At 38.0% G+C, this 16,848-nt stretch overlaps 1 protein-coding gene across 1 annotated transcript; it reads left to right on the forward strand.

Annotated features, from left to right (window-relative positions):
- The first annotated feature begins 440 nt into the window (after window positions 1–440).
- socs6a (suppressor of cytokine signaling 6a) lies at window positions 441–12,312 on the forward strand. Its single transcript, XM_079806916.1, has 2 exons — window positions 441–814; window positions 7,517–12,312. Exon 2 carries the CDS (start codon window positions 7,632–7,634, stop codon window positions 9,207–9,209), a length of 1,578 nt encoding a protein of 525 aa, XP_079663042.1. The 5' UTR covers window positions 441–814; window positions 7,517–7,631; the 3' UTR covers window positions 9,210–12,312.
- The last annotated feature ends 4,536 nt before the right edge of the window (window positions 12,313–16,848 follow it).

Here is a 16,848-nt window from a genome sequence, read left to right on the forward strand (position 1 = left end):
TTTTTTGATGTGCACAAATGACACAATGCTGTGAAGATTGAACAGGTAGTTTTGAGAATTTCAGAGAAATGTACCAAAGCGACTGAGAAAAACTGTAACGTTCAACAAGTATGTGAATTGAAGAGAAAAATACAACAACACTTCTCTGTCTCCCCTAAGCCTGCCTGCATATTTCACATAATATCCAAACACATAATACGTAATATCACAATAATACAATAAAAATACTTTAATATAATAATAATAATCTGCTACATAGTAGCAAACCTTGTAAAAGTCATGGTTTGTTGCACAACAAATGTGAATTTATGTGTTTATGTTGGCTATTTCACAATAAATAAATAAATCTCAGTCTAGACAACTGATTTATATAAATGTATATAGATAAGTGGACCAGACACCCTCCTCCCTCTTGTTATCCTTTCTGAGTCTTTTCCCATAATGCAACAGTCAACAAAGGAAGAGGGAGAGGAACAGGCTGTAGCCCAAGTGGCTAGCTAGCACAAAAAAGAGGAAGAAAGAAATGGAGCTGTTAAAGGAATGTGTCTCTCGTCAAACTGGCAAATACAGATGAGGAGAAACCAGCCTTGGCTTTTTACCTGCTTGACATGATGACAAACCATGAGCAGTGGGTGTTAATGTAGTAAAGCTCTTGTTCCTGTGAGGGAGCTGTTGCTGGATTAGCTTAGCAGTTAGCAGTCTATCATTAGCACGCTAATGCTAAATGCAACCCTCGTCGTCAGATTTACGGACACGTTCGACCCAGATCCATCTGTCTGAAGCGAGAGAGGAGCGTTAACTTCTGTTTAAAGTGGTAAGTGAACGTAATTCGTTGAATGTACGTGAATAGTTACACTCTCTATTTGTGTCCGACACGATGAAGGTCCCGTAGCTTGCTAGCTAAGTCAGCTCACTCCAGGCCTGTTTATTTTGCGAGACAAAGTTACAGAGATTGAACTCATTGTCCAAAAAAAAAAAAAAAACATTCCAATTGATCAATCTTCAGCCTTTTAGTTTTGGTTCTATGTTGCTCTATAGTTATTAAGTTAGATGCACGCGTATAATATTCTAGCTAAGTGTGTTTATAAAGGCCTGTGTCAGTTCTGCTGTAGACAATTTGATAATGATCAGTAAGGATGATTATAAGTATATGCATTCATGTCTGGTTTTAAATGCTAGGAAGAATGTGTTTTTAAACTGTTTTATATAGCCTAAACAAGTTATTTGTAACTCCCTGATTAGCCCTTGAGAATCAACTCGTTGTTGATGTTGATTTGATCGTAGTAAAATGAAGGTTAAACATTATACATCAGATCTGACAGGTAACGTATAACATTTCCCCCGGTTTCACAGACAAGACTTGGGTCTAGCCCAAGACCAAAATGTAGGTGGAAGGTGTACATTAAACAGTTTAATGCACAGGTAGTTTCAGTCAGTTTGATCACTGATCTATATTAATGCACAAAATTATCAAATCTTTATTCATGTCATTTAGTTAATTTGAGCAGAATTATATTTAATGTTTCCCCCAACACACATACTCTCGCAAACATTGATAATATTCCAAAAAATCGAAGAAAAAAAATATACATAATGCAGCTAGATGACAAATTATTATTAATTTACGATATTTTGGTCCGAGTCGTTCATTCTTCTGTCACGTGACCGCTGCATAGGCTAGAACAGGAAACAGATGTAATTATTTCACCTCCTTCCTTTCTAAATCACTTTCGTTCATTTCAATAATTTGTCATGTGACCTACTCATGTCTGCAAATGTTGCATTTATTTAGGAATTGTCACATAATTATCAAAAGACGTGTGTAATAAACTTATTTCTGTATTCAATACTGAATATATGCGGCTTTCATGTCACGTGACAAAAGAGACTCGGACCAGAGTAGGGCTGCACGATATTGGAATAAGAAATTAATATTGATATCCGGTGACTCACACGTACATTATCATCAAAATAAAACTTCAGTAATAATGTTCAATAAAAACATTTAAAAAAAATATTCTGCTTGGTCTTTAGTACAATGGTCAATGGTTGCAATTTATCTGTTGGGTAAGTAGAACGCACATAACCTAGTGTTGTTGTATCTTATTTTATACTAATTCTGAATGTAGGCTAATAATAAAATGCAGTTTTAACAATGATGCGACGCGTCTCTCTCAACATGACACTCAGGTGCGACTTATTTTCTGGCAAATAGCGACTGTCGATTATGAAAATCATAGGATGAAGGCAATGAATACAATAAGTTTTTTTTATGCACACAGACACCCATACAAATCATGTTCATTGGTCCCACCACATTAATTTTGGCCTGAATAACCGTTATTAGCTACATATTTGGCCTGCTTTGTTTGGATGACCAACTCTCACAATCTGCGTGAAAGCTGCAGGACACACAGGACAGCGCGGAGAGAACGCACATGATGTGCTTTGGAAGTTTACTTGTTAGAGAAAATAACACACGCCATTTTATTTGACATCAATTAATTCTCACTATTCATGAAATAAACTCAGAACAAAGATAGCTATAACTGCTGCTTATAGGCCTTCAATAGGCCTAATGGTCTGTGCTTGACTGTTGCCGTTTATCTGCTTATTTTGTTCATTCAGTTTAATTAACCCATCACAATTTCGGCTATTGAAACTGTGTGAACTGTTGTTCTCCGGTTTTCAGTTAGTCAGAATGACAGTTCTCGCGTGAATAGGCCCAATATACCCAAGTCTAAAGTTTAAAATATTTAATTTACAACTATTGATATTAATTGATATCTTAATCTATTTATTTTTATTAGTGTTTATTTAATTTTCAACTTAATGTATTTATTTATGGAGAAATCCCTGTCTAGGCTCTGCCCCGGGACGGGTTGTGTCGAGCCATTCGTTAGTCTGATTGTTTTATGAATAAAAGATTAAATGTAGCTGCAATAAACGCGTTAAGAATCCGTAGCAGCGCAGGACTATTATTCTGCTGTGCTGTACTGAGGAAGAACTGATGATGGAACAATTTGATCTTCGGCTGACCAATCAGCAGAAAGGGGCATATAATTCCCGCCCACGTCTAGAAATCGAAAATTCAAGCCATATATTAATTTTCCACCTCTGAACGAAAAACGAAAAATCAAGCTGAATTCTTGTTTTTCGTATTGTTTAAAAAACGAAAAAGGAGCCGTTTTGTAATACCCGTTTCTATAAGGAAAATCGAATGAACGAAAAAGTACACGGACCAAGTGCAAACCAGTTGAAGGAATACTGTTTTTATAATAAATACAATAAATAATAAATAAGAATAAAAAAATAAGAAATGCATTAATGTCATTTGTGGAATGGACATTGCAAATTGGATAGACAAGTTAAAAAATGGATAATCACTTTAAACACTTTCCCCCGGTTTCACAAACAAGGCTTAAGCTAGTCAAGACTAAAATGCATTTTTGAGCTGTTTTAACTGAAAGCAACTTGCACTGACGTATCTTAAAATATGTCAGTGTCATTGTTTTGTCCAAGATGCACAACTGGGGGGTATTCCAGAAAGGAAGGTTAACTTACCATCACGTATACCCTGAACTCCCGGTTGATTAACCCAAACCTTGCTTACTCGTGGTATGCTGGTTCCAAAAAACGAGTCCGGGAGTAAGTTCAGACAACTCAGAGTATGTTCCCGGTTAACACACAAGACCAGAGCAACGAATCGATGATTCACCATGCAAACAGATGCTATAAGAAAAAGTGTGCCATTCTACTTCCTTCTCTTCTTTTGTTTAATGGTGATATACATAACCTACTTAGTGCACATCGCCACCTATTTGGTGGTTATGCAATAATTTTTTCAATGTCTTAATTTATTAAGTAATCTTTGTTCACTGAGAATAAGGATTATATTGTTTGTTTGATGCTAATTAATTGAATGCAGATCCATGTTATAATATATAATATTGTATATTATATAATTTATAATATATAACTGTAACTATATAACAAATTTAGTTATATTAATATAACTATAATATAAACCCCCCCCCCCCACCCCCAGGGGGTATTCCAGAAAGCGGGTTATGTGACATACCTGGGTATGATTTAAGAGTAAGTAAGCGGATAACCTCAACTTTCGGTTCCAAAAACGGAGGTAACTTTCAGGGTATGTAAGTAGCCATAGCAACTCACTCTCTGTACACAACCTGCTCCGGAGCAGCTCATGATCCAGGGTTTGTTTGCCATCTCACACATGGATCTGCATTCAATTAATTAGCATCAAACAAACAATATAATCCTTATTCTCAGTGAATAAAGAATACTTATTTAACGAAAAGGTCGAAAAAATTATTGCACAACCACCAAATATGTGGCGATGTGCATTGAGTAGGTTATGTAAATCGCCATTAAAGGATTAGATCACCCCAAAATGAAAATGTCCTGATAATTTACTCACCCCAATGCCATCCAAGATGTTGATGTCTTTCTTTCTTCAGAAAAGAAATTAATTTTTTTGAAGAAAACATTCCAGGATTTTTCATCATATAATGGTTTTCAATTGCAACCAAAATGCTGAAGGTTCAAATCAATGCAGTTTCAAAGCGCTTCAATGGGCTTCAGAGGCTCTGCGTGATCCCAGATGAGGAATTAGGGTCTTATCTAGCAAAACGATTGGTCATTAAAAAAAATTAAAAAAAAGTAGTGATGCAGCGATCATGATTTTACATGGCCGATTCCGATACCGATTTTTTTCAAGAAAACTGGCCGATTCCGATACCGATGTCCGATTTTTTTCTTCTTTTTTTTTTTACACAATAAAAGTATACATGAACAAGATGTTTATTTGGTATTTAACAGGCTAAATTGGCTTTTGGCTAATGAAAACAAGTCCACAATCTGAAATGAACAGGAAATTGAATTAGAAATTAAAAGGCTGAAAGGTGAAATTAAAGGCAACAACTGCATATTCTGCAATCCAAACAAAGATGTTACTTAAATCAGCATTTGTTTTTAAATTCAGTGTAAAGAAAAAAAGTCTTTACCAGTGAAATTAAATAAAACCAAAGTATATAATTGTTCCAAAATGTTAAATCAAATAATGTTTAGTGCAACGACAAAAACTAAGATGCTACAGCAGGTGCTTTTTAAATCAATGTAATTTTAAGGTAAAATAAAAATGATCATCCTATAGGCTACAGCAGTGTTTCCCAACCACGATCCTGGAGGCACACCAACACTGCACATTTTGCCTCCTTTATGCAAAATGTGCTGTGTTGGTGTGCCTCCAGGATCGTGGTTGGGAAACACTGGGCTACAGAACTGATAGTATTTCATTTCAAAAGTGCATGCATGTTCTTCTTTAGGCTACAAAAATAAGTATTTCGGCTTTGTCACAATTTAGTCTGTTTCGCTCTCATCCGATCCACCACGTGAGAAGCTGAGCTGAACAAACGCTCACTATCTGCTCGTGCAGGGCGCGGAGAGGTAAGCTCGCGCAACTTCAGCTCGCGCAGGAAAGCGGCTCTTCATTCCCTTCAGCGTATCTCGTCTCTTCCCCCCAGTTCTTCAGTTTCCGTTTGTAACACACAAGTGACATGTTCGCGAATGATTGCAATATAGGCGCGTGTGTGCACGCGGGCGCACTTCCGGAAAAACCGGCAGAAAAATACAAAGAAAATCAGATTTTTGGTCGGTCAACCGGTGCATCCCTAAAAAAAAGAATATACTTTTAATCCTAAATTAATCATGTTGTGCAGCTCTGCGAGGTGCTAAGGATGACATAACTTCGGAAAGGTCTAATACAAATGCCCTTTACCAAAAACACAAAATTTTCCACTTCAAAATCGTCCGATATCGTTGTTTTACCTTTTTGCTAAAGGACGTTTGTATTAGTCTTCACACGAGCGCTTTGTAGACACGGGGGCAGTACTTCTGCCTACGTCTAGCGTGACCTAACCCTTTAATGCTTCCACACTTCTGACATGTTTGCTGCATTTTAGAAGCGTGCGCGCCTCTCTCTCACATGCGCTGGTTGCTATATTTGATCGCGTCATCAAAAACCTCATTGTTCTGTAACATTTATTTGGTCTTTTCACTTTTTCGGACGAATAATTTCGGTTGCCGAACAATCGGTGCATCCCTAATTAACTGCTACGTTTACATTATATCTTCCACTGTCATTTTGCTTTTTTTATAGAAATAAAACCATTTAATTCAGTTGGATAACGATCGCTTCAATTGTAAACATCTGCTCAGTGCGAGCTGCGGAGTCTCACAGCAGGAATCGCAGTTATCTGATCGCGTGACGAGAGTAAGGGGAGATGATTGACAGGACCATGGCAGAGGATTCATACGCAACAGAGCCTAAGCGTCTGATAAATGTATTATCTTGTAGAATGCGCACTCAGCTCGCCGCTCCCTATACACAGAGTACGTGCGTTTGTGTATCAAAAGCAAACGCAAGCTCCCTGATTCGCACGCATTAATCACTCAGAGTTCACTCGCGAGTAGACATCAATAAACCAACTTGAGAACAATGTCACTTAACATCACATTTATCTCAGGAAAGTTATCCAATGTTCACAATGTTTGTTAGTTAGCCATAAAAAACACTAGAGGTGAGCTTATTTAGCTATACTTTTACTTACTTATTATACATTTTTTATGGAGGCAGGTGTTTATGAAAACTACCTAATGTGCAAGTTATACAGACATTTCAGTTTTTACAATAGCCTGAGACTCATTTGAAATCATACAGGCGAGAAGCCAGTCAGTTCATTTTGTGGCAAAACCTTTTCCAGTGCTTGTATATTGTTGTCTTTCAATGCACTTGATAATTCATTCTCGGAGAGTAGAACTGAAATGACATTCATTAAGATGAGTTAAAACATTTCAAAATGCACCTGCAGACTATTTTTCCAGTCATGAATTTTGTCACAGAGGATTTCTGCAAAAATCTTGTCTCGTTCTCATGAACCCAATGTTGTGTCTCATCTTGTGAGCTAAGTGTCTCATCACACCCCTAATAAATGCGGGAAACTAGATTTATCTCAGCATAGTATGAAGTTGCTTGCTCGTGTGTGTCCAGTTATATCCAAACTCTCCTGTCTGCACCCTAATCGCATGGCTTGGATCATTCGATTATCACACCGAGAATGTGTTTTTTAATACGAGAGATTCACTCATCAGCTGAATTCACCAAATAATGCGGATATATGATTGTGGATATATGCATATTTTCTGAATCAATGTCAAATTATTATTAGACAGGACTGTTAAACAAAGACAGAAAACTAATGAAGTCTTAGAATGGGTGCTCATGTATCTGCACTTTGGTGCTGGGTTCTCGGCACTGTCAACATAAAAGTCCAGCTCACGACACTTATCGGCCAAACAGGGAAAAAATGCCATGTATAGGTCAACCACTATCACAGATGACTTGAAATGTCATGATGATTCAAAAAGAGTGAACTGCATGTTTAGTGATTCGTACACTCTTTCATGATGTCTTTTATCTCACCTTTTGCAGATGACGAAGGCGTTCACATGATTGACGTCCCCAAGTCACATGGCCGGGCTCTGTGGTTAGCATTCATCGGTCAGCAGATAGGACCGTCCCATGCCCTCATCCGGGGTGTACAAGGATGAAGAAGATCAGTCTGAAGACGATCAGAAAGTCACTAAACATAAAGGGCAAAGAAGATGGGGATTTCGTCATGCTTCAGCAGCCATCTTTAGCGGCCGAGTTCACCAAGGATGACTCTCTCTTTGGAGGCTGTTACACCAAAGGGCTGGTAGGTTGTGATCTTAATGGGGAGGATGAGAAGGGTCATAAGAACCGATCAAAGAGCGAGAGTCTTATGGGCACTCTAAAGAGGAGACTGTCTACCAAACAGAAAGCGAAAGTCAAAGGAGGCTCCTCCGCAGTAGGCTCTGGAGATGATGACGACACGTTCTCTTCCTCGTCGGTCCCGATAAGCTTTAATGAAGTCAAAGCCCAGCGGCCCCTAAGATCCTCGTCCCTCCGAAGCCATCATTACAGCCCTTCTCCGTGGCCTTTCCGGCCTGTCAGCTCCGAGGAGGCTTGCATCAAGATGGAGGTAAAGGTCAAAGCTATGGTTCACTCCCCCAACCCCAGTCCCTCCCTCAATGGCATCAGAAAGGAGTTCCATGACATCCAATTAGAAGGTCTGTTCCATGATCAGAGTGAGTCTCTGAAGGACATGGAGACTCATAGTGGTAACTTGCATTTGAACATTGAGGATCACGTGCCTATTGGACTCACACCTCAGGACTACATCCAGTACACAATGCCTTTAGATGAGGGAATGTACCCAAATTCGTCGCAGTCCTTCTGCTTGGATGGCCCCTCGCCAATGGAAGTGGTCGATCAGGTTGAATCCGACTCGCTGCACGTGGACCAGGGCCCGGATGACCATGATCTCATGCCGCCGGACATTCTCATGGAGCAGGCGGTGAACGGACACCTTCCCGATACTCCGGCGATGGTCCTTTCCAATTCCAGAGCAGACACACCTTTATTTTCTCCCTCACTGTCACCTCTTTCCAGCAACGATATTCCAAGGACCCTCTCCGGGTTCAGTGGTGCTGACTCTCATGTTGTCGAGAGAGTGAGGCATCACCTGAACTTTGACCCCAATTCCGCTCCTGGTGTTAGCAGGGTGTACGATTCTTTCCAAACCAGCGGACCCATGGTTGTAACAAGCCTTACGGAGGAACTTAAAAAACTGGCCAAGCAGGGTTGGTACTGGGGACCTATAACTCGATGGGAGGCAGAGGAAAAGCTCATCAACCTTCCAGATGGCTCTTTTTTAGTGAGGGACAGTTCAGACGATCGCTATCTCCTCAGTTTAAGCTTTCGGTCACAGGGAAAGACGCTTCACACCAGGATCGAACACTCGAATGGCAGATTTAGCTTTTACGAGCAGCCCGACATAGAAGGTCACACTTCCATCGTAGATCTCATCGAACACTCTATAAAAGACTCCGAAAATGGTGCGTTCTGTTACTCCAGATCCCGTCTGCCGGGGTCGGTTACGTACCCCGTTCGGTTGACCAATCCTGTCTCGCGGTTCATGCAAGTCCGATCGCTGCAATATCTTTGCCGCTTTGTCATCCGACAGTACACAAGGATAGATCTGATTCAGAAACTGCCTTTACCAAACAAAATGAAAGATTATTTGCAGGAGAAGCACTACTGAACGGACTGTAGTGGGATATGGTAGTAAATTGCACTTTTTGTTGAGTGACGCATTCTTAAAACAGTTTACATGTATGGAGGTTAAGTGATCAGTTGCATAAGTTGACTATCCGATCTTCCCACAGAAATGAACAGTAAATTTGTTGTTGCTCAGATTCAGTGTTTTACACTTCGCCAGGCTCGTTAGAGTAATGCGGTAAGTCCAAAAGCCAGTCAGGATTTTTGATGCCATGCCTAATACACATATTCGTATTGATTGTATGAATATGTATTGCAGTAAAAGCTTAGATTTGAGGATTGGATGTTGCATTAATGTGCTGCATTCATTGATAATTTAGCTAAAATGTTAAGGTGCGATCACATTGGTAAAATTCTGCTGGCAAAAAAGGTTAGCGATATATGCACAGCTTTCACAGAAGTTACTTTCAAACCAAGCAGCTTTCTGTTTATCAACGCTGTGAATCCATTGCGAAATCTTAGGGGAAATCTCTCGCCATTGTGCAAAATGTCAAATTGAATGGATTCTAGTGCTGAAACGATTAGTCGACATTATCGTCAATCAAAAAGTGTGGAATAGCCTTTTGCTCTCTCGTGATCTATTTCAGTGGTTCCCAAACTTTTTGGAGTGGAGTACCCCCTGAGGCATTTACCATCCTTCTGCGTACCCCCTCTCTTCCACTCACCTTTTCCATTAAGGGGCAATATTTGCCCCCTAAATTGACTTTCCAGTGCATTTTTTAACCTATATATACCTTTATAACATTTTAAATCAAACAAATTTCAATACAGAAATATGCAATGATTTATAAAAACAAAGTGATTCTTTGAAATATTAAACTAAAAACCCACTGTCTTAATGCGCAAGTCATCGAGTCATTCATTCAGTAACTAAGCAAGTAGCTGTATTTGTGAATGAATCATTGAATCAATGACTTTCACAAACGATTCGTTCAAAGCCGCAGATTCGTTAATGAAACGCCTCTGTGTTGCAGTTCTGCTGTGGCTTATTTTGTTGCAAAATAGTGCAAATACTGATAATACTGTGTTTAATATGAACATCACTTAATATTACCCTTTTGTTTGTTGAACTGTTGTATAAAATCAAAGTCACGTTTGCAATTGTGTGGATATGGATTTGCATTCTTGCTCATATAATATATTATCAACATTAAAATTAACTCACAAAGGGTATGTTTTTTTTTTATCGAAGAGTTTGAATCTTTTATCGATCTTTATACACAATTTGTACAAGGCTATTAGTTCTTCATGCTAGTAAATAATAAATCTACAGGTTCATTGTTGAGAACGGCAGTAATGTAGCGCAATTTGCTAAGGCAGCATACTCTGCACGCAACCTGCTTGTGTGGAAATGGATGTAGTCAGTTGAGACCGCAAAAGATTTGGTATTTTGATTGGATGTCATTTATTTACGGCATTGTGCCTGTTACTATTACTGTTATTTTAAGGTGGGGCAGAATTAAATTTTGTTCACGGTACCCCCTCTGTCACCTCACGTACCCCAGTTTAGGAACCACTGATCTATTTGAAGGGTCTGCAATAACGCAGTTTGACCAGTGGGGCGCAGTAACGCAATACTGTAATGCAGCCCTCCCAGATCTAATCCAATTGAAGAAAAGACAGCGATTCGAAGTGCAAACAAAGCCGAACCCGTAAAATGTGGGAAAGTTTAGGAAAATTATAAAAATGTCATGCAAACAAAGCCGAACACGTAAAATGTGGGAAAGTTTAGGAAAACTATAAAAATGTCATGCAGGGCCACCAACTCACACTCATTCAAACTCATACAATTGACACTGTTCTCACGCCACACGTCCATTTTCTTGCAAAGAGCAAAGAGGACACAGACAATGCGCCAACAGATAAGACAGAGCAGGTTATTTTTGATATAAAACAAAGTCTCAGCTTTTTAAATTGTCAATTTTATTACGGAATTCAAACAATACATGTGGTTTTGACGCTCTTTAATGTGGCGTGACAGTTCGCTGTAACACCTCAGGTCAAGCGGCATGTGAACCTATTATCTCTTCCTCTTTTCCACTATTATAGCATGAAATAAATATGAATGAACATCAAAAAGTATGTTGAAAGATACAGTACAACTGAAATTAATCCATCTCTAATCATCAGAGTTTCAACCGCAGAAAGACGTCAATAAAACAGCTTTCAAACAATGTCACAAAGCATTACATTTACCTCAGGAAAGCCATTCAATGATCATAAACTCGATAGTAAGTAAAAAAAAAAGGAGAGTGGAGCATTTTTTCAAAAATAGGCACAATATTACATATTCATTTTACTCTGATTAAAAAGTTATTATTAAAATTCCCAGACTTAATAAAAACTCTATTGATGACTTATGAGGAGGAAAGAACCTAAAGGAGATTGCTCTATTCAGTTGGCTCGAAATTAATTAAAAATACATTTTCAAAAGCTGATGTGATTTTTTTTGTTTTTGTTTTGTTTGTTTATTAGTTAAAATAGGTATAACTCAATATTTTTACATCGCAAAAGTGGAATAATCAATCAAAGCCCACTGATTAATCAGTGAAATAATCGACAGTTAGACGATTAATCGCCCGACTAATCATTTGGTTAATCGATTGGTCAAAATAATCGTTTGGTGCAGCCCTGATTCCTATTGAAATGACTGGATTTCGCCTGCAAAAATTTGCAGTACAGCAGTAAATATGATCGCACCTTTAAAAGGAATTTGCTCCTTTCTGGAAATATGATGTCAGCAACGTTTTTTGTCAGGTTTTGAAAGTTTTTCTTCTACAAATCGGTACTTTTAATGAAACTTGCGAATATGCTGGATGAGAGATTTTGGGGGGAATACAGTTATCATGTCAAATATCAGCAGACAACTTTTGTAAGAGAATAAGTATTTATTTAGCATTAATATTCTACGTTTATTAGAGGTTAACAGTAAATCATTTATCCGTCCATTAGAATTTTATAGATCTGTGCAACAACAAATTCAGTCAGTCAGGTATGAGAAGGCCTGAAAGGAAGGACTGTGAATCATATCTAAAACAAATGTTATAGAAAAACACATGCAGAATGCCACAAATCTGTGATCTTGTAAAAAAAAAAAGGGAGCAGGTACAGAACAAAAGAGGTTTAGTTTTTATTTTATTTATATTGTATAGTGTGGTTCACACAGTATTCTGTTATGTCTAAATCATTTTTGGCTCCTGTACGTTAAGTAAAGATGTGTAATGGTTCACAAACATTCTTTTTTTTTTTTTTTTTTTTTTTTTTTTTTTTAAGCATTTCAAGTATTTCATATTCAAGTGCTGGAATGATTGCCATCAGTCGTCGTTGTTGTAGAAGCTCTGGTTGAAAGAAGGAAATAATGCCAGGAATTGTTCGTGACAGCCTACCAAACCTAAAAGCACAGTTTTATAGAGACATTTCACCTTAAATGGCTTGTTTATACTTGAACCATAAGCAAACTTTTAATTAATCTTCAAATATCCCAAAGGAATTATGCATTCATAAATTCTTGAGTGAATATGGGAGATTTTTTTCCCCCCCTTGCAGAACGACAGCAAGGCTTTCCTCAGCCTCTGCCCTCCGTAATAGCAGCATGTCAGCCTGTCAATATTTCATAAACACTGCTTCAAGCCAAAAATGTTGCATTCAGACATTTGAGAATTCATACAGTGTTGTGTATTGTTTTCTCCACACCACCTATCCTCTTTCCTGTCACCTGAAAGGGAATTCTGTGTTGCTTATCTTGTCTTTAGCGAGGGCTTTAATAGGGGTTCAGATAGGAGAAATTGTCAGTCATTGGAAGCTCATATTTTGTGAGAGGTTTGTGCATTACTTAAATGATGCTGGGATAAATTTGGCATGAAATGGTTTTTGCATGTGCACTGTCCTCATACAAGTCACACCGGTTGGCTTTTGACTACATTGGGATAATAAGCAAATAGGAGCTTATAAATGTCTCTTCAGCTGGCATATTGAATGTGTGTGAATCAGCCAGAACTTTCTATTTGTGGTTTTCACACCACACATGGTCTAAGGCTTTTAAGGGCCTTTTTTAAAAAAGTGCCAACTGGCGTTCACAGAAACTGGTGAACAATGCCGCGGAAAGTATTCGTGAGACACCTTGGGGAGCCTTTGAAGGTTAGCTGTCAAATAAACACAGTTTGCCATCTTTAATATTTATTAGTGAAAACATAACCCATAGAGTTAATTCCTTTCAGCGGAAAATGTGCTTTATGTGTATGAGGGAACACAATTTGAGACAGAAATCGCTCTTTTACACACCTGGAAGCTTTTTTTAAGTGCTGTATCTATGTGTGTTTCGGTAAATAATATGATCTTTATGTTTATTTGCTGTATTTGAATGGGCGAAACTGCCATTTCCCCATTAAATGAAGGGTTTTCTTCAAATCGGTTGTTGGATGTCAGAGGAATCGCCTAAATTGTGTGTGTTTGAGAGTGAGAGAGTGTGGATGAGTAAGCAACAAAAAGAGGAATGTCTTGGGCAAGGCACAAGATTTTCAATTCGTTGAAAATGCATTTACCAGAATGTGGAAGTCGACTAATGCAAAAAATAAATGTGAACTGAAGTGTTTGACTGCAATGTACTTTTTAATTTTTTTTTATTTTGTTTCGTTTTTCCCAGATGTGTGGCATAATTAGATAAACACTGAACATGTTCAGTGTGTGTGCGCATGTGTTTAAAAAAAGAAAAGTTGCCGGCACTCCCATCACGTTCAAAATCATTTTCATGACCTTGTTTGTATGTCGTTAGATGTCTCTTGTACGGATTGCTGAAGTATTTTGAACCGATGACAGTTGAGCACTTAACAAGCTTCACTGAAATATCTATTTTTCTGATCCATGTTCTGTTGTCCTTGTGCTGCGAATGAAGGTGAATGTTTACATGATGTATTTAGTACAAATGAGTTTCTTTTTGTTTATATCTCTTTCTTAAACATCTTGGTACAATTTTACAAATGTATTTCTTTAATGTGTCATACACATTTGTGCTGCTTTACGATTATGATTGCCTTTTTAATTACAAAATGGGGGAGATAGAATGTCACCTAGATATAGGCCTATGTATTCACAATGACTTTGGTATATTCTTGAGAAAGTCAGATGCAAAAATTGTAGTCCACGTTTTTAATTAGTGATGATGATGATGATGATGATGATGATGATGATGCTCTGAAATCAGTCCTTTTTGTTGGAAAGGGTCTGCTCACTCCAGTTTACATGGTCAGTTTTCCAAAGTAAGTTCTTGTTTGTTGTTCATTTGAAATAATGAAAGTACCAATAGTGTTTTCTTGCACATTTGGATACGGTTAAAACATTTTTGTATCTGCTGGTATAAATTATGAATAAAAAAACGTATTCAAAACTTTTTTCTGTACTGTATTTCATTTAAGGTACGTTTATACATCAACGATGTACTAAAAATGGAAAGGTTTTTCCTTTTGCATTTTTGAAAGGTTTCGCATACAGATGACCGCGTTGTCAAAACGATCCCCGTTCACAATGGTCTGTGCAAAAATGCTTACAAATGCTGTTACACATGCCAGTCCAATAGTTGGCGATGTCACTTTGTAAAGAAACATTACGCGTCTATAGACTGTACACATTAGGCATCACGTCACCGTTTTCACAAATTTGCGTTTTGACAATAACGGTATCATTTTCAAAAACTTGCACTTAAAGGGATAGTTCATCCAAAAATTTAAATTAGCCCATGATTTACTCACCCTCAAGTCATGCTAGGTGTATATGATATTCTTCTTTCAGATGACTAAAATCAGAGTTCTATTAAAAAAAGTCCTGGCTCTTCCAAGCATTATAATGGTAGTGAATTCACCCCTTGTCGCAAGTTTGATTTACAGGCGATCTGACCAATCACATCGCCGAATCTGCCGTTTTGTCCGACAAAGCAGTCAGGAGAGTTAGTAGATTAACGTTGGTGGACTTGAACTTGTAAATAGGTGTTTACTGACGTCTTTCCGCGGCATGTGGTGTCTTTGACATCTTAAAGCAACATTTCTTTAAGTGTTCATTCATGTTTATGTCATGCTTATCAATGAACTAGAAGGGAGAGACGATCGGTTCACGAGCAGCTTTAACTGAGGCGCTACAGCGATCACGACACATTAAAGAGCCACAAAACGGTATTTATTGTTTAAATTTCTTTAAAAATATTACCATTTCAAAGTTGAGACTGTTTCATATCAAAAGTAACTCGCTCTGTCCTGTCTGTCGGCGTGTTGTCAGTTACCTCTTTGCTCCGCGATGTGTATTCTCTACGTGAGAACGTGTGTGTGGTGTGAGACCGCCATGGCTTGTCGGACATAGCAGCAGTAACTAAAGAGGGGAGGTCTTTGCGAATGGTCAATTGTTGCCTCGTTTATGAAGTTTTTAAAAGTGCATCTATCCATCATATAACTGCTCCACACGGCTCCGAGGGGTTAATAAAGGCCTTCTGAAGCGAAGTGGTGCATTTGTGTGAGAAAAATATCCATATTTACAACTTTACAGACTTAAATAACTAACTTCCGGCGGATTGCTGTACGTATAGATTTACAGCGAAAGAGTAACCCTTGACGCCTGCGTATTGACAAACGCAGAAGCGCAGAGGATAGAGCAAAACAAAACATCGGTCATTAATTAGAGTCTAAAACGAGAATTTTTAAAGAGAAATGGCGGAGGATTTCGACATAAGAGAAGAGGGGCTTGAGTTTGTTGCCCAGCCCTATCCGCGAGAGGCGTCAAAGCTTGCGAGGCTTCTATACATCGCGTCAGGTTTTACTCTTTCGCCGTAAGTCGGATTCCGTTGGATTTTCGCCGGAAGTTAGTTATTTTAGTCTATAAAGTTTTAAATATGGATATTTTTCTAACACACATGCGCCATTTCAGAAGAATTTATTAACCCCCCCGGAGCACTTTTGGATGTGCTTTTATGGACTTCAAAAACAATTCACTGCCATTATAAAGCTTGGATTAGCCAGGACTTTTTTAACATAACTCCGATTTTATTCGTCTGAAAGAAGAATGTCATATACTGAGGGTGAGTAAATCATGGGCTAATTTTCATTCTTGGGTGAACTAACCCTTTAACCCGTTTTCAAATTTCAGGCCCAAAAAGCGCTGTTGTCATATGAACGGCCAAAATGCCAAAGTTTGTATTTGCTGGTATACATTATAAATAAATAAAAAACGATTCAAAGCTTTGTTCTGGACTGTATTTCATTTAGGCATTTAGTTTTCACGACAACGATGTACTAAAAATGAAAACATTTTGGAAAAGTTTTGCATCCGTGAAAATGACCAAAAGAGCTGTATTATGCATACCAGGCCAGTAGTTGGCGATGTCAAGGATTGTTCAATTATTGTTCAATTATTCAATTAAATTAGGCTATGTAAGGATTATGCAATGCAATTTGGTGGATTTTTACGTAAATCTTAAATGTTTTTATAGGCATGATGTCACTTTTTCACAAATTAGCTTTTTTGTACACTGAAAAATTATTTTTGCTGCTAGTTCAAATTGGTTAGTTAAAATGAGCTAAAGCAACACAATTGCTATACATTTTGTCCTAACTTAATTTGTGTTGAATCAACTTAAATATAGG

Source organism: Gobio gobio (assembly GCF_949357685.1).
Source record: "Gobio gobio genome assembly, chromosome: 23".
Taxonomy (NCBI): Eukaryota; Metazoa; Chordata; class Actinopteri; order Cypriniformes; family Gobionidae; genus Gobio; species Gobio gobio.